Consider the following 25013-nt stretch of genomic DNA (forward strand, 5'->3'; position numbering starts at 1 on the left):
TCTTCCTCCAAAGACTTCTTTTGATCACAGAATAAGCCATTCCAGTATAATTTGATTGTATGCTGTGTTTTCTCAGGTGGCATCCCTAACCATAGTTGCATATGTAGGTGGACTGTTGTCCCATATGCTGGAATAAAATTTTGTTATTCTTGGGTGCCATAAAGACTCCTATTTATTTTTTATCAATGTGTTAGTTATCTGTAGATTTGTAACTGAGAGGAGTCAACAGAAAGCGAGAATGGTTTCCTCCATCATGTAAAACCATAATTGCATGTAAAATAATTATTCAGTATTCATACTTGTAATTGATTTTATTAAGATTACAGCGGGTTGAATCCCACTAATTTTTCCACTGTCAGAAGGCAATTCTTTCATTGGAATTGAACTTATTTGCCTTTTTCCTCCTACTGCAGTGCACTGATCTACCTGAAATGCTGTTCTTGGGAGAGGAATAGCATGAGAGACTGCAGCATGACGTGGAAGCTATTAAACCCCTGCCCTTCTGATAGTGGAAAATTTAATCAGCATCCAACCCAATGTGTATTATGAAATTACAGAAGTGTAGCAAAAAACCATAAACTGTTAAATGTCCATCCTATATATTTGACTGGATTTACAGGAGCCTTAATATTTTCAACTTTGAAAGTGATTTAATTTTTAAGAACCAAAACTATCCAGTAGCACAAGTTCAGACATTTCCCAATAGCCTGATAAGCTGTACAGTTGTTTCAGAATCTTAATGCTCAAACTACCCATTCTAGTAGCAGATCTGCTCCAATCACATAGAAAACAGAAGGTGTCTTATTTAAGGATCAAAATGATTTACAGATGAAAAGGATGTGATCTCTCCTAAATACCTGCTGCCTACTTATTTGTAGTTTCTGTCTTCTCCCTACTCCACATTTTTATTTGTCAGGATTGTTTCCAGTATGAAAAGAGTAATATTGGGGGTACAGATGGGGTGGTGGTACTGCAAGAATAGTATACCCCACCCACATGCCCCCTTAACTCTTTAAATTAGATCTCTCCCATCTGCTTTCTACATGTTCGGGACAGATCTGCAGCCATCACATATAATTTGAGCTTAAATTACCTACTAACTTGCTGCAAGCCGTTCTTGGCGCTTCTTGATGATGTTTTATGAAGAAGGATCCAGCATTTCTATAAGCATGATTGCATGATGGAGGTTTGTTTGCATGGGGAATATTTAGTTGCACTGCTGGCAGCTACTAGTAATTAAACTTATGCAGGTTTAAGGGTACTTGTATTGGGGTTTCTGTAATCATCTTCAGTTCCACGTGCTATTAAATAGTTCCTTGGCCACTGCATTACTTTTCTGCTTGAATTTAAATCACAAATTTATGGAAGCTGAAGTACACAAATAGTTCAGATTATGGAAAATACAATAATTCCAGCTTTTCATCTTTTGCCACTTTTCTTCAGTGATATGCTGTTTAATCTAAAGTACATAAACTGTTTACATTTTCTGAATCTGTAATCAAACTATTAAATAGCCTCTCCAATACAACATAAAATTAAGTATTTGGTTTCATTTAGTATATTGAATGTTCAAACAACTTTTATATCTTCAATAGGAAGAAGACTTAAACTGTGTGAGAGAGAGGTGGTCTGAGGCACTAATAAAACGGAGGGAATACTTAGATGAGCAGATTAAGAAAATCAGCAATAAACAAGGTTTGAACTCCTTGTGGTTCTACTTACTCTACAAGCACTTTGCCTCTTTTTAAATGAAATGCATTACATTATGTAAATGCATTACATTATGTAAATCTATTCTTATACAAAAGCTGTTGATCTAGAAAGGAATTTTTTAAGTAAACAACAGTTGTGGTAGTTTTGAGCTTTAAAGTGAAAATTGAAAATCCTTCTCCGCTGGTAGAATTACTGTTGGCTTCACTGAAAAACATTTTTATTGTAACATCCCTGTATAAATGCTTTTGATGTCCTGACTGGTTTTTAATGTTTGGCTATGTTGTTACCTGCTCTGATCCCACTTGTGAGGAGGGTGGGGCAAAAATCTAAAAGTACCTCTCTTTCTCTCTGCCTCTTCCTTGTGTTACAGTAAAAACGGATGATGATGATGAAAGAGAAGCACGGCTTGTAGAACAGTGGGTGGGGCTAACAGAAGAGAGGAATGCTGTCCTTGTCCCAGCACCAGACAGTGGGATTCCAGGTGCACCTGCAAATTGGTAGGTGGAGAAATCATATACAGTATCTTTGAACTAATATCTAGTGGGTGTTTAGAGAAAGATAAACTGCTAGACTTTTTTGAAGTTCTATTTATTTCAACATGTATTCTCTTGCCTCATACTCCAGTAGTGTGCCTGACGTGGCTAATGAAATATAACAATACTTGAGTCTTGTCACAGATGTTAAAACACAAAGTTGGACTGTGTCTTTCGTGTTGTATACAAATTCCTTAATATTTTATCTTTAGTATACTCACAAGATAGATCCCAGGGGCATTGGGGGGGGGGGGGAGGAACAGTATTTTTCAGGTTTGGGTATATTGAACCCAAAAAATGCCAGTATTTCTCAATATTCCTGAATCCCAATACAGTATTCAGATTCAAGAAACCCAATTTTTTTTTTGCTCCATTATACCCTATGGAAGAATTGATTTGGGTCTCAAGGGAACTTTTTTTGAGGCAGACACAACAAATTTGCAGCATAGCTGCTGGTGCTTCAACTAACCCCACCTCAAGTTTTAAAAAGAAGAAGGTGGCCCCATCCTCCATTACTTTCAGTGTGCGGGGCAGGGGGGAGGCATTCAAAGAGACCACAGTCTCTTTAAATGCCCCCTCCAAGCTGCACCTGAATAAAAATGGAATAATATTGGCTTTTATTGAGGCTCAGCTGCATTGGTAGCCGAAAAGAAACTCTTAATTTCTTTTAAAATATCCTAAAATATCGGTAAGATATTTTTTGGGCTTGTGTTTTTTTGTTTGGGTAAACCAAATGTACACCCCTAATAGGTACTCTGTTGAAGGAACTGTACTTGTGAATCCTTTTTTTCTAAAATACAAAGTATCAACAAAATCTGGTTTTGCAAAATTAATTATTGTACTTTGTAAAAGGAGAGATGGGGGTAGCAGCAGGAGACCCCTGCCCCACCAGGGGGTCTGGCATCCCTATTAAATTATAACATTTTACATTTGTAATAGAAATGTAATAGAGACTGACCAAGAGAGAGATCTTGGGGTCGTGGTAGATAACTCACTGAAAATGTCAAGACAGTGTGCGATTGCAATAAAAAAGGCCAACACCATGCTGGGAATTATTAGGAAGGGAACTGAAAACAAATCAGCCAGTATTATAATGCCCCTGTATAAATTGATGGTGCGGTCTCATTTGGAATACTGTGTACAATTCTGGTCACCACACCTCAAAAAAGGTATTATAGCATTGGAAAAAGTGCAAAAAAGGGCAACTAGAATAATTAAAGGTTTTGAACACTTTCCTTATAAAGAAAGGTTAAAAAGCTTGGGGCTGTTTAGCTTGGAGAAACATTGACTGTGGGGTGACATGATAGAGGTTTACAAGATTATGCACGGGATGGAGAAAGCAGAGAAATAAGTACTTTTCTCCCTTTCTCACAATACAAGAACTCGTGGGCATTCAATGAAATTGCTGAGCAGTCAGGTTAAAACGGATAAAAGGAAGTACACATGGAATTCACTGCCACAGGAGGTGGTGGCGGCTGCAAGCATAGCCAGCTTCAAGAGGGGATTGGATAAAAATATGGAACACAGGTCCATCAGTGGCTATTAGCCACAGTGTGTGTGTGTGTGTGTATTGGCCACTGTGTGACACAGAGTCTTGGACTGGATGGGCCATTGGCCTGATCCAACATGGCTTCTCTTATGTTCTTAATGGAAGAATGTGCTAATGAAAAATACAACAAAACAAATGCAGCCTTCATAACTGAAGCCAGAGTGCTGGAAAAATTGTAGTATTGGTTCTTTCCATGTACAGCATAAGACAGAACCATACAAACTCCCAGGGGTGGCCCGACGCCCCATGGCGCCCTAGGCAGACTTGCTGCTTGGCGCTCCCCACACCTCTCCCCCACCGCAGCTCTGGGCCCCCCCACACCTCCTCCTCTCTCCCTCCCTCCCTTCGGGCCCTTTCCCACCCACCCCGTGCCAATTTCAACGCGGGAACCAGCTCTAGCACTGCATTCCGGCTCTCTAAAGCACCCCCCTCCCCAGCGGAACACTGGAATCATGGGTAAAACCATACCGCGGGGCCGGGCTGTGCTCACCGTCTCTCAAGAATAGCGTCCTGAAAGGGTGACCCCCGCTGCCTCCTCTCCCATCCAGGAAGTAGGGAGGGGAGGAGTCAGGGCAACAGGACACTATTCTTGAGAGACGGTGAGCACAGCCCTGCTGCGTGGTTTTACCCATGATTCCAGTGTTCACCAGGGGAGGGGGGGATTTAGAGAGCCAGAACGCAACAATAGAGCTGGGTCCGGCATTGAAATTGGCACAGGGAGGGCAGTGAGAAAGGGTCTGAAGGGAGGGAGAAGGAGGAGGTGCAGCTGGGTGGGGCGGAGATGCAGGGGGGAGGCAAAGGGAGGGAAGGGAATGGAGGGGCGGGTGGCGGTAGCGGCGGGGGGCTGGGGAGAAAGGCAAACTTGGTGCTTGCCGGGGGCACTGGGAGGGGGGGTGGGGAACCCAATTTTGCGCCCCCACCCTCCCGGTGCCCTAGGCAGCCGCCTAGTTTGCCTAGCAGGAGGGCCGGCCCTGCAAACTCCTATCCTTTTCCCCCAAAGATAGACTCTAAGCAATAGCAAGCAAATAAAATCAGGGACACGGTGTATTTTTCGTATTTTATGTTCTAGGAGTATGTGTATGTGTTTCTTAAAAGTTGATGCATTTTAACTTGCCTTCATACATAGAATCATAGAGTTGGAAGGGACCTCCAGGGTCATCTAGTTGAACCCCCTGCATGATGCAGGAAATTCATAAATACCTTCCCCACACAAACCTACAATATGTGGGATGTGCCACTTCACACAATGTCAATCTGAATCAAAATGTAAATTCATAATTATTAGTGCTGGTAATGTTTTTTTATTTACACATTTCGTTTGTATTAATATCTACTGCTGATTGAATTGAATTATTGACTTTTTAAGAAAAAGGCTTGAGTTTTCCAAAAGTACTTATGCATAGATATGATTAACTATATTGACAGAGATGCTCTTTTACTGTTAGGATCCCACCTCCTGGAATGGAAACACACATACCTGTCCTTTTCCTTGATTTGAATGGTAAGTTACTGCTTGCTGCAGGTGTGAAGGGCATGAATTAATGTTTGTTGGAACTCAGTCCTAAAATGGCTGACTGACTCCATCTTAGTAATAGTAATGTTGTTTCTGCAATGTCATGCTGAGTCATGCTGCATCATGATCCAGCTGTTACCTGTTACTGAGGTAAGGTGGGATGACCTCACCTGTAATTAGGCTTTGTGCTTGGATCGTGCTGTGTATACTTACTGCTGTATACTGTTATCTACTGGAGTGTGTACTGATTACTGTGTATGACCTTGGCCTGGCAACGACTCTGAATATTGGATACTATTCTGGTAAATATTGAATACAGCTGTTTCTCTTGTCTATTAATTCCTGTGTTTTGCCTGTTCCTCTCCTTCAGCTCTTCTGCTGCATGCAAAATACTCTAACAATGTTGGCATTTTAATGCTTTTAGTGAAGTGTAAGAGTGAGAAATTAAAAAAAACCACACTATCTGGTCATGTGACTTCATAAGAGTGCATATTGAGAATTATAGTTTTCCTTATTGTATATATAGAGAATACATAATCCTAGAGCTTGTTCAAAAATTTAACTCATTTAAATATTGTATTGATCCAGATCTTGGACAGTAGGCACTTATTTATGATGTGAAAAGACACATTCAAAAGTAATACTTCCACCTGATATTTTCAATATTGGTATCCCAAGATTGCTTACAATACTTAAAATAATATTTTGCTCTTTTTGGTGGTGCCTTTGCTCTCAACCGTACTTTCCATGGGGTAATCTTTTCTAGTCTTCTTGTCTGAACTACTGTGGCTATTCTTCCAGGGTTCCATGGATGTCCTGAGGGCATATCCATATCTCCTCAGAAACCCTACATATTGAGACTTCACAGCAGAAATGAAACTTCCTGATAAGGACTGAGCTGTTGTATAGAGTTTCAGCTTCTCTTTTCCTTCTTCTCTCCTTTTCCTTCCTGGTAGCAGAAAGGGTGCTTTGGTGATAAAATAACAACTAGGATCTTGATTTGACCACAGCAGTGGTTATTTCTGTTCTTTGCTGGCTTTAAGAACAATATTACTGCCAGCACTTTGCTGTGAGTTAACCATTGATAGAATTCTTTGATGCTGAAACTTGCTGTCTTGTAATTTGATTGTGTTACTTTTTTGTTAGCTGATGACCTCAGTGCGAATGAACAGCTTGTAGGTCCACATGCATCAGGAGTTAATTCAATACTACCGAAGGAGCATGGAAGTCAATTCTTTTATCTGCCAATCATAAAACACAGTAATGATGAGGTAAATTATTAGCAAACTGTCCTGGCCAGTTGATTTATGGCTACCATATTTGTCTTTCATTGTATTTTATTTTGTTTTAATACCATCTCCTGCTTTGCTTTGATCAAAGATGTATGTAGATTGTATTTTATTTGAGAACACCACATTAGCAAAGTGGAGTATGATTAACTGCTACATGAGGTGAGAGACTGTATTGTGTGTTTCCAAGAACAACAGAAAAAGTAATTTTATAGGAGGCATTAAACAATCACTAAATAAAAAAGTTTTACAACAATCTCTTCTGTTTCTTAGTTTTCCATAGGGTTGCTGCTTCGATGTCTTTTTCATTGTGATGCCTGAATAAAATATGCTGGAATTTATTTCACTTTTTTCATTTCAGAAAATTGGCTAAAGAGACTCTCCCTCTGATGATTGAGATCCATAAGAATGAAAAACTATATTTAAATATCTAATACTCAAATATGGGTCAGTCTGTAGGTACTGAAATTCGCAGATCAGGCCCACAATGACAGAAAGGGGATTTTTCTCCAAACTTGGAGGACCCCTCTGGTTTGCAAATGGGGTGTTATATCCCAAAGGGAAAAGAATTTTTAATAATTACACAACTGCTATGCATTTTATGTGCAGCTTCATCAGGGGGAATCTTTGAGATTCTTTTTAGTATCATTCCCATGTATGCACTTGAACAGAGAGGATGAGAACAATACTAGAAAGAATCTGAAAGTCTCCCCCTGATGAAGCTGCACACAAAACATGGTAAGGGTTGTATCATTATTAAAGATTCTTTTTCCTTTGCACCATTTTGTCTTTTCTTCTTCAGTTGCCTTGGTGCAGCCCCATTTCTTCAGCTGGGGTTATATCCCCCCAAACAATAAAGCTGTCTATGCACATACAGTTAACTAACCTGATCAGCCTCATGGATCTTTATTATGATTGTCTGCAGTGCCAGTGAGGGGCCCTGCTGCCAATGTGGCAGTGGGTCTCAGGGCCAGTGGCCCAAAAACAGGTCAAAGTAAGGAGGGGAAAGGGGCAGAAAGAGAGATGAGAAGGATTTAAAACAGAGAAGGGGAAGAGAAATGGGTACATTGATGAACAGGGGGAGAGAAAGAGGGTAGCAGATTGTCAGGAAAGTGAAGCAGAAAGAGAGATGGGAGATATTAACAGAGGAGGGGAGGAGGAGAAATGGAAGGGGAAAATGTTGACAGAGAAGGAGTGAAGGAACATTGATGGAGAAGGGGTGGGGGAGAAAGAAAAGGAAGATGAGCCAGAGGAGGGGAGAGGGAAGGAAGCGGGGGTGGTGGTGGAATACTGATTTCTTGCAGGTCACCACTTGTGTCTACTTAACAGTAGATTCTTCATAAATAGGGTTAATGGTTTTGTTCATGGGTAACTGAGGTTTTTCTTTGTTGACAAATGTTATTATTTATTTATTTACCAAATATCTTTCCCCAGTGAATTTAAAATAGCAGCTTGAGATGCACTTTGTGCGGAGATGTGTGTATTTTCTCAGGAAGAGTGTGGCTTCATTCTTCTAGACTGGAGACAGTCTTTCTGTTAATAAAATGCTCACTGTCATTCCACCATACTGGAAAAATTATTTGTTTCAAAGGTTTTCAGTGAAGCTTCTGCCTTTGCTTCATTAGGCATTTTTTGCATTTCAGATCTAGGTTGAAACAATTTGTATTGTTTCTTTTCATCCTCTTTCAAACTGTGCTCTTAGGTTTCAGCCACTGCTGCCTGGGATTCTTCTGTGCATGATTCAGCGCACTTGAATAGGGTGACACCCCAGAATGAGAGAATCTACTTAATAGTAAAGATCACAGTCCAGCTCAGCCATCCTGCTGCAATGGAATTGGTGTTACGTAAAAGGATTGCAGCTAATATTTACAATAAACAGGTAACAGATTCTTGCAATTTAAGGCTGGTTTTTATTTTATTGTATCATATTTTGATTGTATCTTCAATATTTTATCCAATCCAATCCAATCACACCTTTATTGGCATAACAAAAAGAGATATACAGAGACTTGACAACCAAACAACAATCAGATATGTCTGTTCAACGCATAAAAGGCTAAACTAAGATTAAGATCATAATAAAACCTGCTTATTTTATCATCTGAGCTGGGAAGAATAATGAGAAAATCCCTGACACACAGGACCGTGTTTTTGGGCATTGGGGCAGGACAGCAAAAAAATATTTCCAGCCTCCCCTATCATGCATGCTGGTATTTCTCTTCCTCTAAAGGAGAACTGTTCCCTAGGGTAGGAATTGTAGGATAAATGTCAGTTTTTCCTTGGTTCTTCAGATACAACTCTGTATTTGACAAAAAGTTGTCATACAGTGTGCCAGGGAAGGGCTACAGTGTAATGAACTGAGCTGTGAATTGTTATTGAATATTATAGGACTGCATATGAAAAAGGTGTTTCAGAGTTGTGGTTTCTGCCTATGTGATCAAGCTATCTTTTCTGAGAATTCTGAATTTTTCAAAATTTCTTTGCCCTTTTTAGAGTTTTACCCAGAGTCTGAAAAGAAGAATTTCATTGAAGAATATATGTTATGCTTGTGGTGTGACCTATGAAATAGTGTCAAATATACCAAAGGTACATTTCTAATGTATTTCTGTCAGGAGGCTGGAATAAGTGGGAAGGTCAGACTATAAGGGAACTATAAAACCTTCTTGAAGCAAAACAGCCAAAATTGACAAATGTTACTATCAGTTTGTGTCTTTGTTTTAAACTTACATGTTAGGCTACAGAAGAAATTGAGGACCGAGAGACCCTGGCTCTGATGGCAGCCAAGAGTGAAAATGAGGGTACATCTGATGGTGAAACTTACATAGAGAAGTATACGCGTGGAGTATTGCATGTAGAAAATATTTTGAGTCTTGAACGACTAAGACAGGCAAGTAAAAAAGAGGTGTTACCTGTTTAGTTTAGCTCTTGTGGCCATTTGGAATACCTCTTATTTTCTTTTTCCCTCACCTTTAGTATGGGGTAGTTCACAATGATGTGAATTTCCTATGGGAAATGTAATTTAAAATCTTTTTATGCAGAAAATCTTTTTATGCTCTATGTAGACGAATGTATCTTGATACATCTCTTCCAAAATAAGCTTTAATTGGCTGTAGTTAAAGTTATAACCATGTATTTCACTGTGTTCCTTGTATCTTAATACAGGCTGTCGCAGTCAAAGAAGCTTTGTCTACCAAGGCTCGACACATACGGAGGAGTGTTAGCACACCGAATGTTCACAACGTAAGATGTTCTTTCAGTATTAAAAGTAGTTTTGCATATTAAGACTTCAGGCAGAAATTTTCAGAAATTGCAGAGGTCACTTTTCTGATATGTAGGTGTTAGATGAGGTTGGGATGCCACCACTGAGAAGCCACTATCTCAGGTTACTGTGCACCTCAGTTTTGTGGGCAGGGATGCAGATAGCAGGGCTTAGGATATTGGCTTTCACTGGTTCATTGGACAATATGAGAGAAAGCCATTTATCTTCTTCGTGGTCTCTGTGCAGTCCCACACATGGGTCTTGCCGCAGGCAACGGATCCATACCTCGGAGCTCCAATAGCTCGCCTATAACGTCTTTTGGCGCGCTTTCCTCCCGCTCTGGGGAGCAGGCAGCGACCGCGCATGCCTGGAGCGGGGGGAGAGCGCCCATTCCACTCAGTTTCTTTCCTACCGCCGCCCGGACAACACCTTCCTCGCTGCGTTCCTCCTTAGCTCGTCCTTTACCTACATCTCTTCACCCTTTCCTCAACTGGTATCGTATTTTTCTCTTTTATATCTTCGCTTCGTCCCGGAAAATTTAAAAAAAAACAAACAAAAAAAAAACCCGCTTCTGCGCTATCTTTCCCCTTTTCTCCCTTCCCCCCCCTCCCTTGTCCGGAGCGCATGGAAGGGAAGGTTACTTTCAAAAAGTGCACGCGCTGTGGGACCAAAATCCCTACTACAGACGGCCACAGCCACTGCCTTTTCTGCTTGGGCGAATCTCACCGAGTTGATTCCTGCCCTCATTGTGCGAACTTCGGAAAGCAGGCCCGGAAAAACCGTGCGGCAAGGCTCCGGAGTTTCCTGATTGAATTGTCCTTAAGGGCTATGCCCGCATCGGACTCGCCGCCTCCCCAACAGCAAGCGGGAGATTCGGCGTCTACGGACGTGTCTCTCTCCAAACAGAGGCACAAGTCCGATAAAAAGTCTTCGAAGCACGCCGAGACCGGCCATAAGGCTTCGAAAAAATCGCGCCATCTCGAATCTACGGATCCGGCGCACAAGAAATCTCGTCCTTCCGGATCGGCCGAGTCGGCTCCGAGGAAACTCCACTCGCACTCGGCTCCTAAGAAGCCTCAGGCTCCAACCTCGACTTCGACGTCTATGGATCCTGCGGCTCCAGCACGACCTGCCCTTCCGCCTGAGTTGTCGGTTCCGTCGGACGTCATCACAGACATGCCCCAACTGACGCCTCACACTTCCACAGCAGTGGAGGTCATTCCAGTCCACTCTCGTTCGCCTTCAGTGCACAGCGTGGTCCCGACCGACTTTCTCGAACCCGATCTCACAGCCGAGTCTACGCAGACCTACCTTAAACCTCCGCTTCGAATCGGATCCTTCCGAGACATCGGGATTTCTCCCCTGTATAAGGACTTCCGAGACATCGGGATTTCTCCCCTGTACAAGGACTCAGCCGCTCAGGCCTCAAACAAGGATCACTCTCGCTCACCCTCTCGTCGAGCCCGATCCCGGTCCCCGCTCATCAAGGGCCGCTCCAGATCACCACGTCGGCGCCGAGACTCCGATTCCTCGGATTACTACCGCGACTACTATGCCACTCCAAGATATGACCGTTACTACTCTCGTACCCATCGCCCTTCTCGGTCTCCATCTCTGGAAGGTTCAGGTTATTCCCCTTACCGTTACGAGGACTCTCCTGCACCCCGTGATCGACTCCGTGACTTCTCCAGACGCCTCCGCGATTCTCCACGGTCTCGAGGTTTCGACCGCGACTTTTCTTCTCCTCGACCCCGTGATTACTCTCGAGATCGGATCCGAGAGCCACGCCGTGGCTTCGACCGTGACCTCTCTTCTCGATCCCGCGATCAAGATCGGACCCGAGAACATGACCATCCTCGGGATCGGATCCGAGAGCTTGACTACTCTCGCTATTCTCCTCGACTCCGTGATAGGCTTCGCGAATGCGCTCGTCTCTCCGAGCTTCAGCGATCCCGGGACCACCACCAGCCAAAGGACGCTAGACCGCGCACTCCATCAGCCTCGGCCTCGACTGCCCCGCCGGTCTCCACCCCCACAGACCAACCCGCTCAGACGGTTGAACCGAAGACCGTTCCTTCGGACCCGATCCGGCCTTCACATCCTCCTTCCGGTGACGATTCCCACTCCGATCATGAATCGTCAGCATCGTCTGACTCCGAGGACCGCCCTGACTCGGTAGCCTCGGACTCGGTGCCACAACCTCGACTTTCTCCGTCAGATGCGTCCAAGGCCTATCTCCATCTAATAACCACCATGGCCGAAGCCCTCAACATTACTCTTCCGTCGGACTCACCTAAAGTCTCGGATGTTGTACACGACCTCGTGCAAACGGACTTCCCACCTGGCTCTTTGCTCCCTATGCTTCCGGTGCACCTCGAGGGCCTCCGTGAAACCTGGGACAAACCTGCCTCGGTCCCACCAACCGCAAAACGCTTTGACTCTCTTTATAGAGTTCACGCTCCTGAAGCCAAGTTTCTTGCCTCTCATCCGGCACCCAACTCGATTATCGTACATTCGGCAACTAAGGCCAAGCCGTCCAGACATCCGACACCTCCTGACCGCGAAGGCAGAAAATTGGACACCCTGGCAAGAAAGATGTTCAACCTTGCCTCTACAAATTCTAAACTAAACAATTACTTAGCCTATTTCTCGGCTTACGTCTTCAACTTGGCCAACCAATTTACACCTCTTATTCCCGCACTTCCTGAACCCTCCCAAAGAACGGCCTCTGCCTTGGTATCAGAACTCTCTAGAGTGTCCAAGCAGCAGATTAACACCATACGCCATGCTGTCTCCTGCTCTTCTAGAGTCTTTGCGTCATCTGTTGCCTTACGTCGCCACGCCTGGCTGAGGTCCACAAATTTACAACCAGACATTAAACAAAAGATCGAGGACCTTCCCTTCGATGGCCTCGGCCTTTTTCATGCTTCCACTGACGAGGTCCTCGCCTCGGTGGATGACGGCCGTAAGCGCGCTAAGCGCTTGGGAGTTTCCCAACCGTTCTCCCAGCAGTCCAACCGTGCAAAGCCCTGGAGACCATCTTTTCAAAGGCGCCAAAGGTCACCTAAGCGTCCTGATTTCTGGAAGAGGAAGACTGGCCAGCAGAAATCTCAGTTTCAACAGAGGCCGCGGTCACAACAGCCTAAAAAGTCCTCCCTTCCTTCTAAACAGTCTCTTTGACTTTCCCGAACCATTCTTACAAACACGCCTGTCACCTTTCCTTCCCATTTGGAACTCGATAACAACCGATTCCTGGGTGCTGACCATCGTGCGCCTAGGTTACGCAATCGAGTTCATTTCTCCACCTCGCTACCACTATTTCACAGCTACCCCTCCGTCTCCTCTCCTCCGTCAGGAGATTCTGGACTTGCTCAACAAGGAAGCCATCGAACCCGTTCCCCCCCCTACATCGGGGGACAGGCTTCTACTCAAGATACTTCCTAGTTCCCAAGAGGGATGGAGGAAAGCGTCCCATTCTAGATCTAAGGAAGCTCAACAAGTACATCACATACAGGAAGTTCAGAATGATCTCCCTGCAGTCCATCTTGCCCCTTATTCCCAGGAATTCCTGGATGGCTTCCCTAGACCTTCAGGACGCTTACTTCCATGTGACCATTCGACCTCAACATCGGAAGTATCTGCGATTTGCCATGGGCCCGGACCACTACCAATATGTGTCCCTACCTTTCGGCCTTTCCACTGCGCCGCGCGTTTTCACCAAATGCATGGCGGTTGTGGCAGCTGCACTTCGCACTCGGAACATCCCAGTCTTCCCATACATCGACGACTGGCTCCTGGTGGCCCCGACACTACAGCAATTGGAGCACAATCTCGACACAGCTCTCACTCTTCTGCGCTCCCTGGGCCTTCGCGTAAATGCATCAAAATCGCACCTAACACCTACCCAGAACCTCAAGTTCATAGGCGCCCTTCTCTGCACCTCCCTGCATCGAGCTTTCCTTCCCGAGGACCGGGCACACACTATTATTGCCCTAGCCAAGTCAGTTCAACAACAGCCTCTCCAGTCTGCGTTCACCATCCAACGCCTGCTGGGCCTTATGGCCGCTACTACATCTGTCCTTCCTTTTGCAAGACTGCGAATGCGACACCTACAGACATGGTTTGTCCGAGCTTACCACCCTCAAACTCAATCTCAAGCTGTTCTGCTCACTATTCCGCACAGAGTGCTTCTATCTCTCACGTGGTGGACTGCACCCAACAATCTCCTCGAGGGCAAGCCGTTTCTACCGCCTTCCCCGACGGCCTCGATAACAACAGATGCCTCCAAGGGGGGATGGGGAGCCCACCTAGAGGACAAAACTGTCAGAGGACTTTGGACGACCGCCGAGAGCCGTATGCATATAAACTGCTTAGAACTGATCGCGGTGCACAGAGCTCTTCAATCATTTCTTCCACTGATAAGGGGCCAACATGTCCAGATCTCAACGGACAATATGGCAACTGTTTATTACATAAACAAACAAGGGGGAACCAGATCCCTCCGTCTCTGCCGTATAGCCGTACTGCTCTGGGAATGGTGTGTCAAGCACAACATATTCATGACTGCCATTCATCTTCCCGGGGTGGAGAATATTCTGGCCGACTCCCTCAGCAGGATTCGCATAGACGACCACGAATGGTCCATCAATCCGATCTACCTTCGGCGCATCTTCCGTTGCTTCGGAACACCCAAGGTGGACGCCTTTGCATCCAGGAACAATGCCAAGTGTCCTCAGTTTTATTGCAGGAGGGGCAACGACGCATTTCTGCACAATTGGACAGGTCCCCTTCACTACTTCTTTCCACCGACCCCTCTTCTGACACGTGTGTTGGTGAAGATAGCTCGGGATGGCACAGATTGCATCCTCATTGCACCATGGTGGCCTCGGCAACCGTGGTTCACGCGGCTGCTCCAACTGTCACGCCACACTTACTACCGACTTCCTCCTGCGGGCGACCTCCTTTCTCAAGCCAACGGTCAGATTCTCCATCACAACCCTCGAGTCCTGGCCCTGGCTGCATGGAGAATACATCCACCTACCTCTCAACAGAGGTAGCAAATGTCATCCTCAACGCAAGAAAGCCCTCCACGAGACTTTCTTATCAGCGTAAATGGAAGCGCTTCTGTTCCTTTGCGACATCTTCCCATCTGCAGCCGGAATCGGCACCACTTAACCTAATCCTGGACTACCTGCTTTCTCTACAGAAATCGGGGCTCTGTTATTCCTCCTTGAAGGTTCACCTTTCTGCAGTTTCTGCTTTCCACAATCCGATTGATGGCAAGACTGTGTTCTCCCATCCTTTATCAAAGTCCTTTCTTAAAGGCATGTTGCACCTCAACCCACCTGTTAAGCCCTTTGTTCCGACTTGGAGTTTATCGTTAGTCCTTTCCTGCCTGATGAAACCCCCTTTTGAGCCTATGGCTACCATAGACCTCAACCTTCTTTCCTGGAAGACAGCATTACTCGTAGCCCTTACCTCGGGCAAACGGGCAAGTGACTTATGCGCCTTCCGCCACGATCCTCCCTACACCATTTTCCACAAGGACAAAGTTGTTTTGCGACCGGACCCTGCGTTCCTGCCGAAGGTTGTCTCTCAGTTCCACCTATCTACCTCAACTTCTCTACCAACCTTTTTCTCCAACCCATCCGACCAGGGTCAACGAGCCCTGCATTCCTTGGACGTTAGAAGGGCTTTATCCTTCTACCTTGACCGTACACAACCTTTCCGTAAGGACCCTAACCTGTTTGTGGCCTATGGAAACCCTCACAAGGGTCTTAAAATTTCTACCCAACGTCTGTCGAAGTGGGTAGTCAGTGCCATCAGGTTGTGTTACGAACTGGCTAAACAGCCTTTGCCCGAAGGCCTTAAGGCCCACTCTACTAGAGCGGTCTCGACGTCTTCGGCCTTTCTACAAGGCGTTTCTCTAGAGGACATTTGTGCGGCTGCATCCTGGTCCTCTCCATCCACGTTCGTCTCCCATTATGCGCTGGACGTTCGTGCGAGACGTGACGCCTCCTTCGGTCAAGCGGTCCTCAGATCCATCTTCCACTGAAGCCAGGGGTGAGTGCATTCGCTTCCATCTTTTCGCTGCATACCATGTCACATGATGGTTGATTGCGTGATTACATATGATCTGATTGCTTCCTGTGACTAACTTTCTTCTTTACCAGCACCCTCCTCCAGGTCATCTAGCTGGCTAGTCACCCATGTGTGGGACTGCACAGAGACCACGAAGAAGATAAACAGGTTGCTTACCTGTAACTGATGATCTTCGAGTGGTCATCTGTGCAGTCACACACGCCCACCCAGCCTTCCCCGCTGCTGGCCTCTTGTAATTGTTCCTTAACCTTGTATAGTGTCAGTGCCGGCGGCGGCTGGAAGAAACTGAGTGGAATGGGCGCTCTCCCCCCGCTCCAGGCATGCGCGGTCGCTGCCTGCTCCCCAGAGCGGGAGGAAAGCGCGCCAAAAGACGTTATAGGCGAGCTATTGGAGCTCCGAGGTATGGATCCGTTGCCTGCGGCAAGACCCATGTGTGTGACTGCACAGATGACCACTCGAAGATCATCAGTTACAGGTAAGCAACCTGTTTTTTTAGTTACCTGTTCCCATATCACTGTAAAAGTAATTGCTAGCATTTTGAATTTTTCCCAGTAATAAGCAGCCAGTTCTGGTCTTTCAGTAAACCGGTAATACAGTCCCTGTATCCCTTAAAAATGACCTAGATGACTAATTTGACAGTTTGTCGTAGCCCTGTGTAAAATACATAATAATCAAACTTGGATGTTTTGAGAGCATGAATGACAGAGACCAAAATCTCAGCTTTCATGAAATGCCTGAGTATCAGCTAAAGCTGGAAAAAGCTCTGTGCCATAGAAAATCTTGAATCTTCAACTATAGAACAGGTTCCAGCAGCTACAAGCAGGTAAAGGGGAAGCATAATAATCTCCAGGACAGGCTGACCTTTTAGTTCCCAAGATGGCTTTTATCATTTATCAATGTCATCTTGTTTATATTGAACTTCTGGGAGTCATCAGTATCTCAATGCTGTTTCCCACCACTACCATTGCATGTGACTAAGTGTGTGCTATAAATCAGGGAAAAAAACAAAGGTAATAACACATAGCAGAATTCCACATGCCACTCTGCAGAAGAATACCACAGAAGCTCACCCAAACTTGATGTCCCCACATAGATCAAAAACAGAAAAAGAATCACATTCCCTCACCCACCCAGAACAGAAAGAAAACTACAGTTGCTTCTTAAGTTTCATTTTAAGTTTACAAAGGCTGATTATAGGAGGTTTTGCCAGTGGTGCCAAAACAGTTGCAGATTGGCTTATGGTTATTTGTTGTTTATGTTTTAGGTATCTTCTAGCCGTTTAGATCTTTCAGGCTGTGATGAAGATAAGGTATGGATTTAGAAATCAGTTAGGGATCTTAATCTTTCATAGTTTTAAAAATGTAGTAGGGTATAATTTTTTTAATAATGCAAGAAAGTCTTAATTACATTTAATCATACATTATTAATGGGTTTTTAGGAAATGTGTTTAGAACAAGAATGTGGAATTTGATTTACTGGCCTTAAAAAAAATTAATTTCAGCTCTAGTTACCTTCAAGTCTGTAAATGAATAAATTGATTCCTGAAAGAAACTGAATTCTTGAAATGCTTTGCAAGTTATTCCAAACTTGGCTTGATTTTGTTCATTTTTTGTGACTTCAGGATTGGTCAGAAAGTCAGCTAGATATATTAGATTGTTCCACCAGTTATCAGGACATAGCATGCTACGGCACTTTACCCAGGGATTCACCACGCAGAAGTAAAGATGCTGGTGGTAAGGATGTGTGTGTTTGTTTAATTGGATAAATAAATGCAAATAATAAACTAAAGAAAATGAGATGTATAATGTAAGGGATTGTGTTCTTTTTTGTTTGCTTTCCTCGCATTTCTACCTATATTAGCACATAGGCAAAGTATTCAAATCTGTTTAGAATTTAACTCTGCTAACATTATATCATTTGTGCATCTTGGTCAGTATTAACCTGTATTGACTATTAGTGCATTGCCAGCAAGTCCGTGAATCAAGTTGCTAGATCTCATGGAAGAGTTCATCTCTCCAACTTTATTAATCTGTACCATTCACTGGGGAATTTGTTTTGCTGCCAGTTTTACTTGTATTCTAACTTGAAACCGAAATGCTCTATTTCCGTGTCTTATGTAAGAGTCTTTTCTTCAGATTGAGTCACTTTCCTACTCTCAGCATAGATAAAGAGATTAAATTTGGAAAACTGTTCGGATAATTCAGATCTAGACAACTATGAAAGTACAATGATAAGGCAGGGAGCTGAGTGCAGAGACTGACCACATATTAACTCCAGTCTTTTAGATTCAGAGACTGACCACATATTGACTCCAGTTGCAGGAAGCAACTGATGACAAAATGTTGATGAATTGATGACAAAATGTCACCCAGTTGAGCAATAACACTCTGATAACACTTCTCACTCAGGTCTAAAACTCACTCCCATAATAGTAAATCAAGAGGTTGATAGGCTTCTTGTCAGGCTTAGTGTGTAATCTTTACCTTTCTCTAGCATCTTTTTGGCCTTAGCTCTTGAGATCTGACTCACTTCTGCCCTCCAAAAGAATCCCATAATCTATCTTCTCATCCCACCACATAATCTAATCTCACCACAAAAGGACAGAAATTCTCTATATAATATATGAAACCTCCCTCCTGGTTTTCTGGTAGAAAATGACTGGCCAGATTGCAGAAGGTTCCTGACGCCTTCTTTGAATATATCCTGTTTGCCCAAGCCCTCTCAAATAGGCCTGTTCTTCTGTCTAATTCCATCAGCCTATGAACTGACATCTTACCAGCTATTGCAGCTAGAAGCTAAGAGGTTAGCCTGTCAACAATCACAGAATGCAAATTAAACATTTACTACAAAGGTGTGTGATGGCACTGGCTGCAGGATTTTTATCGTTCGCAGACCTAGAATAAGCACAAAAACGAAAGGAAACTACATGCTCTTCCTTGTTTCAAAATTCTAAACTTCCACTTCCAGAACTTAGTTGTAGCTGGGAGGTTGTGAATAACAAAATACTTGAGAACTGAAAGGCTCTGTTTCTGCCTACTAATACACATATAAGAATTTAAGTGGAGAAAGAACGTAAAGGGAAAAGACTCTACACATTTATTCTGTGGCTGATAGAATACAAAGAAAATTAAAACTACTCACATTCTACTAGACTGCTCATCTTTTGGAGTAGAAGAGAGCTACTGATGAGTGAAAGTTCTGTCCTGGGATTCATCAAAAAAAGTAAGGACAAAATGACCAGAGTCTCCAACTTTATAATTATAGGGATCTGTACTGATGAGGATCTGTTGTCTATTGTTTTTCTTACTGTTGATCCAGTTGGGTGTCAGAATAGCTAATCTATTGGGCATTTCTATATTCTGCAAGGTACCGTACTAGAGAATCCACAGGCATCAATCATCAGTCCATTTAAAGCATTTTCTCCGCAGCCACCCAAGTTTTTCAAACCTTTAATGCCAGTAAGAGAAGAGAACAAAAAGCCATCTCTTGAAACTCGGCCTCTACTTAGCAAAGAGGTGGGTAGAAGAAATTTAAGTAATAATAAGCTTTTTGAATGTTGACACATTTAGGTGCAAATAATTATTGTACATATCTAACAAATAACTTGCAGCATGCAATTGTAATAAAGGAGCCTTTGGAACTCTGGGAATCCCACAATAAAGTTTTAGATAATCTTGTTCTTTCTCATTTGGAATGCTATCTTGCAGTATTTTTGGCCTCTGTTGAATAATACATAGTGTTGCATGTGAATCTCGATATCCTTTAGTTGGTTTATGTTAAATTATAGGATCATATGTAGAGTGTTTCATATTTTCTGCAATGTAATGCTTTTTAGTCAAATATCATTGCATGGATTTGGCAGCTTACGTACCTACATACTTGCCTACCTTGTTTCAGTAGCCAATCCTTCTGTGCTATTAGCTTGCACGGGTTTGTCAGTATGTTCACTGTACGATGTATTTGTGTGTCTCAACCTTTGCAGAGCATGCAGTCATCTCAGGTATATAACATTGGCTGTGTTGTGCCCTCAGGAAGTAATACCAGTAGCATGCCAGTAGAACACAATAGCATGCACATGAAGAAGATTGTAAGTTTTGCCTTGGTTCTCTATTATATTGCCTGGTGGTGGATTAAGGCCCTGCTACTTTAATTGTGAAGGATATATGGTTTTTTGCCAAACATATCCTGCCTCTGAGGAGCTAACAAAATGTTAGAGAGCCAGTTTGGTGTAGTGGTTAAGTGTGCGGACTCTTATCTGGGAGAACCGGGTTTGATTCCCCACTCCTCCACTTGCACCTGCTGGAATGGCCTTGGGTCAGCCATAGCTCTGGCAGAGGTTGTCCTTGAAAGGGCAGCTGCTGTGAGAGCCCTCTCCAGCCCCACCCACCTCACAGGGTGTCTGTTGTGGGGGAGGAAGGTAAAGGAGATTGTAAGCCGCTCTGAGACTCTTCGGAGTGGAGGGCGGGATATAAATCCAATATCTTCTTCTTCTTCTTCTTATATTTAACACAGCACCAATCAAATAAATGATAAAAAGTGTGCTTGCATGTTCCCTAACTGAATGCTAATTTTTGCATGAAATGCCTAGTTGATTTGATTAATATACAATTCATTCTATCAAGGGGGAAAGGATCAAATGTTCTCTTACCAAGCACAGTCTGGTAAATGTCAGAACTCATGAAATGTTTGATTACTTATTTCGAATTATTCAGTTACAATACTATTTCTGCAAATGCTGTTAGCATTAGTTCTTTGTGAGCACTAATTCAGTGTAAGTTACTGTTACTTCTTTGAAAGTAGCAGGTGGAAGTCTGAGAGATGTAAGCTGATTCAGCATTGTCCTTTTAGAGATATTCCTCTGTGCACTGATTTTCCCCCAGCCCCCTGTAATGAGATTCATGAGACTTGCTCTTGTTGGAAAGCAGCTGGCATTTTTGCTCCTTAGTCAGCAAAGAATTTGGTAGCAATATGACTTAACATCTTTGTAGCCACTGACTAGGAAATAATAATATTCCACAGGCCAAGTGCCTCATGGAAAGTAGAAAGTAGTTGTATAAAGATGACCAATATTTTTTTAATTTCAGAATGAAAGTCAACTGTGTCTGGCTTAGGGTTGCCAGACCCCCAGTAAAGCAGGCCCCAATACCCCACCACTAACCAGCTGGCTGGTAGCAAGGTTTACCCTGTAAAAGAGTGAGGCCCAGCTGACATTGCAGCAACGTGTCTACATCACTTCCAGGTCATCAGAGCAAAGCTCTGGTATTTGGGCAAAAACTCTGGTAGAAGCCACATTTACCATAGAGTTTTTGCCTAAATACCAGAGAATTGCCCTGTCTTTGCTGCGTGATATCACTTCTGGGTCTCATTAGAAATAATATAGATAAGTTGCTGCAACATTGCTGGGCCTTCTGCTCCCTTTAAATCCCCTCCATCCTCCCACCAGTTGCCAAGAGGTATCTGGCAACCCTGGTCTGGCCTCTGTAGTTGATGCTGCAGGAGTCTGTTGTACCAGCCTAAATGAGTTACAGCAATCATTCTTAAAGCCAAACACTACCATGTCCCTGAATCCACCGCAGGGATGGGATGCTATTTTACAGCCTAGATATTACCTTTTGAAACACTGCAGATATTGAATTCTGCTAGGGACTGGGGCATAGCAAAATGAGAATGTTTTCTCTCTGGAGGTATTGATACTGACTTGAAATGCACTGTTATTTGTTAAAAAGACACAAAGAGACTATACAGCTTGAAAGTGTGGAATTAGAATGCTTCAAAAAGTTAAATATCACATGTCATCCTGGCTTAAACAGAGATTTAGGTTTCCTTACTACAGGTCTCCATCAATTGCTACAGGCCCTACTTTGTAGAAATTTTGATTAATTGCTCTGTTTTACCATTGATATGTAGAACCATATACAAATAGTTTACACCACTATAATAAAATTGTATATATCTGCTTTGTCTTGATTGCAGATGTTTGGAAACAGTTATATGCTTCTGTTTTTAGACAGAGACATGGTGTGTGAACCTCTTATAAATCCACTGTTTCAAATATACTTGTATTGCCTAATGTAACAATTTGGAGGACAGAGGTTGTCCATGGCTGCTTTTATGAAAATACTAATCCTACACAGCATTCCCTTTCTAGGTCAAAGATTATCAGTCCATTTATATCTCTTGATTGCAGGCTATATATTTCTTTGAGAATTGCAGGTGAAAATAACTTAGCAAGGTAGTTCATGGTGTGAGAGTACCTAAGTCTGACTGCTTCATGGTGTTAATTTGTCTACCAGATGTGATGTCTTTGTGAGTTTCTTTGCTGATTAAAAAACCCCACCCTCATCTATTCCAATTTGGGGGGCAAGCTTAAGTGTAAATCCAGCATCTGAGGGGTCAGAAGCACCTTCTTGTCCATTTTCTGTGGCTGGACATATCTGCCAGTGGATGCTGACAGGGTCCTTGGGAGTATAAGAGCTACCACTTGTGCTCTTGTCCATCCAGGCATTTGCCATTATGCTGTGAATAGGTATTGGATCCTTTGGTTAAAATCATTAATGTCTTATTGATAAAAGATTTTCCCCAGAGGAAGCAGTTATAGCAGCTTTAAAAACTTCTATTAGCTAAGTATGAGGTGGCCAACCATAAGTCATCTTCATTTTGCCGTGTCTGCTCCTAACTGATGATGTGTCTGCTCGTAACTGATTTCAGACTAGATTCAAGCCTAGATTTGGACAAACAATGATTTGAGTACACTGATGGGTGATCTGTAGTGTAGTTTGAAGACAACCCATAATATGTAGCTAGTTCTCAATGCAGCAGCCTCAGTATTTTATCAGGCCAACAGGAATACATCTTGTCTATTTTAATACAGCTACACTGGCTGCCAGTTTGTTTCCAAATTTGATTCAAGGTGCTGGTTATATAACCTATGAACCCCTTCAGTGCCTAGGACTCACATATCTGAAGGACCATCTCCTCCCATACCACTTTGCATCCCAGTTACAGGCCTGTACCTGCCAATTGGTAGCCCTCCCCCCCCCCCCCGCCTACCTGACATTTACCAGTTCCTGTTTGTTTTCAGTCATGGCTTCCATTTTGTGGAATGGTTCCCTGAGGAGATCGTAGAATTACTGAGTTGGAAGGTACCTCCAGGGTCATCTAGTCCAACACCCTGCACAGTGCAAGAACTTCACAAATACCTTCCCCCACGGACATACATCCCCAGTGATGCTCCATGCCCAGAAGATGGCAAAAACCTCCAGGATCCCTTGCCAAACTGTGCTGGAGAAAAAATTGCTGACCAACCCCGAAGTGGCAATCAGCATTTCCTTGGGGCATGTAAGAAAGGGCCATGGAAACTAAGCACTGGTGCAACCCTTCCTGCCCTCCCTCTGATGGTCTGCCTAATTCACAGAATGAGCATTGCTGTCAGATGGCTATTTAGCATCTGTTTAAAAACCTCCAAGGAGGGAGAGCCCACCACCTTCCAAGGAAGCCTGTTCCACTGAGGAACTGCTCTAACGATAAGGAAATGCTTCCTAATGTTTAGCCAGAAACTTTTTTTGATTTAATTTTCACATGTTGGTTCTGGTCCGACCTTCAGGAGCAACAGAAAACAATGAGGCAGGTGCTGTCGTTAGAAGTTTTTTTGGGATGTGCTATAAAGCTGTTTTCAGTGCTTCAAATTCATCACAACTGCTCCTCAGTAGCAATATGGTCATACTTAAAATTTAATAACTTCTCTTTTAATTAATTGTTTTTCTCTCTTTTGAAGGCAATAGTGAATAGTCCTTATGATGAAGTAGGAAAGAATATTTTTGTAAACATAAAGAAGTAACTTATCTCTCTATAACATTTTCACAGGACTCGGAAGAAGAGGATGAGTTGGAGGCCATTAACAAGAAACCTTATGTGCCTGAGGAGTTTGCTGATTTTAGCGTTTATAATGCTAGCCTGGAAAGCAGGGAATGGTTATCATCTAAAGGAGACTTAGTGAATTCTCGGATCCTTGAGAAAGAGGTATCCCGTAGCCCCACCACTAGCAGCATTACTAGCGGCTACTTTTCTCACAGTGCCTCAAACGCTACTTTGTCTGATATGCTGGTTTCCTGTAGTGATAGCACAGACCAATTAGTGAATCAGATTAGGGATCTGGACTCTAGTGACCATTCTGCTGCCCATCTCTCCCATGATTTAAGATCTTCAAACAAAGAGGCTGTGGAGCCAGAAAGAGGCTGCTGTAAAGATAAGAGCGCCATGTCACCGCTCAAAGGAAACAATGCCTTAGCAAGAGAGATTCCAGTGTCTGAAAGTAACACCAACGTAGATGCCACAAAGTTACAAGGTTCAGCTGGGGATTTTTCCAATAATAAAAACTCAGAACGTGGAATTGAATTTACAACTCGAGAAGTAACAGTAGAGCATACGTCAAATGTTTTTGAGGATTACGCTTTCACGGAATTCATGGGTGCTGAAGATGGAAAGGAACTTGAATGTTCAAGAGTGCCACGGTTCTGTTCTAGCGGCTCTTCGAACAGGAAAAAAAAGCTTTCAGCGGCTGAAACGAACTGTGCCACAGGTTCCTCAAGAAAGAACTGCAACGAGGACAAACCAGCGAGCCAGCTGGAGCCTACACAAGCAGCATACCAGCAGGCAAGCAGTATTGAAAACCCTGCGTTGGCTGCCGTAGTAAAAAAGGATTTGTGTTGTCAGACGTATACAGATTCTTTCCTAGCAGATGACTTTGCTGGAAAAAGTAATTTGGATAGCTCTGCTTGTGAAGATGCTGCTTCAGAAGAGTGCCCTAACTGGGTGGCAGTGGGGGAACAAGTGTGCATTGGAAACAATAAATCTGGCATAGTGAGATATATTGGGCCATTGGATTTTTCAACTGGTACTTGGGTTGGCATTGAATTACATTTCCAGATGGGTAAGAAATTGTCATGTCCTTAATCCATTTACAATTCTGCAGACACAAATTGCTTAGTAAAATTTGCATGCCCCTATAATCCAGGACAGGCTAACACTAGTAATACTGCCTTAATGTTCTTTACTG

At 43.4% G+C, this 25013-nt stretch overlaps 1 protein-coding gene across 1 annotated transcript in view; it reads left to right on the forward strand.

Annotated features, from left to right (window-relative positions):
* Positions 1 to 25013, forward strand: part of KIF13A (kinesin family member 13A) — a 116758-nt gene that overhangs the window by 88115 nt on the left and 3630 nt on the right. The window contains exons 27-39 of the mRNA XM_060244177.1: positions 1596 to 1695; positions 2084 to 2210; positions 5241 to 5296; positions 6455 to 6579; positions 8300 to 8476; positions 9091 to 9183; positions 9332 to 9484; positions 9760 to 9837; positions 17223 to 17267; positions 17580 to 17691; positions 19325 to 19473; positions 19941 to 20045; positions 23822 to 24887. Of these exons, the coding sequence (XP_060100160.1) occupies positions 1596 to 1695; positions 2084 to 2210; positions 5241 to 5296; positions 6455 to 6579; positions 8300 to 8476; positions 9091 to 9183; positions 9332 to 9484; positions 9760 to 9837; positions 17223 to 17267; positions 17580 to 17691; positions 19325 to 19473; positions 19941 to 20045; positions 23822 to 24887 (2386 nt within the window). The remainder of the gene's footprint in view (positions 1 to 1595; positions 1696 to 2083; positions 2211 to 5240; positions 5297 to 6454; positions 6580 to 8299; positions 8477 to 9090; positions 9184 to 9331; positions 9485 to 9759; positions 9838 to 17222; positions 17268 to 17579; positions 17692 to 19324; positions 19474 to 19940; positions 20046 to 23821; positions 24888 to 25013) is intronic.

This window comes from Heteronotia binoei, chromosome 7 (genome assembly GCF_032191835.1).
Source record: "Heteronotia binoei isolate CCM8104 ecotype False Entrance Well chromosome 7, APGP_CSIRO_Hbin_v1, whole genome shotgun sequence".
Taxonomy (NCBI): Eukaryota; Metazoa; Chordata; class Lepidosauria; order Squamata; family Gekkonidae; genus Heteronotia; species Heteronotia binoei.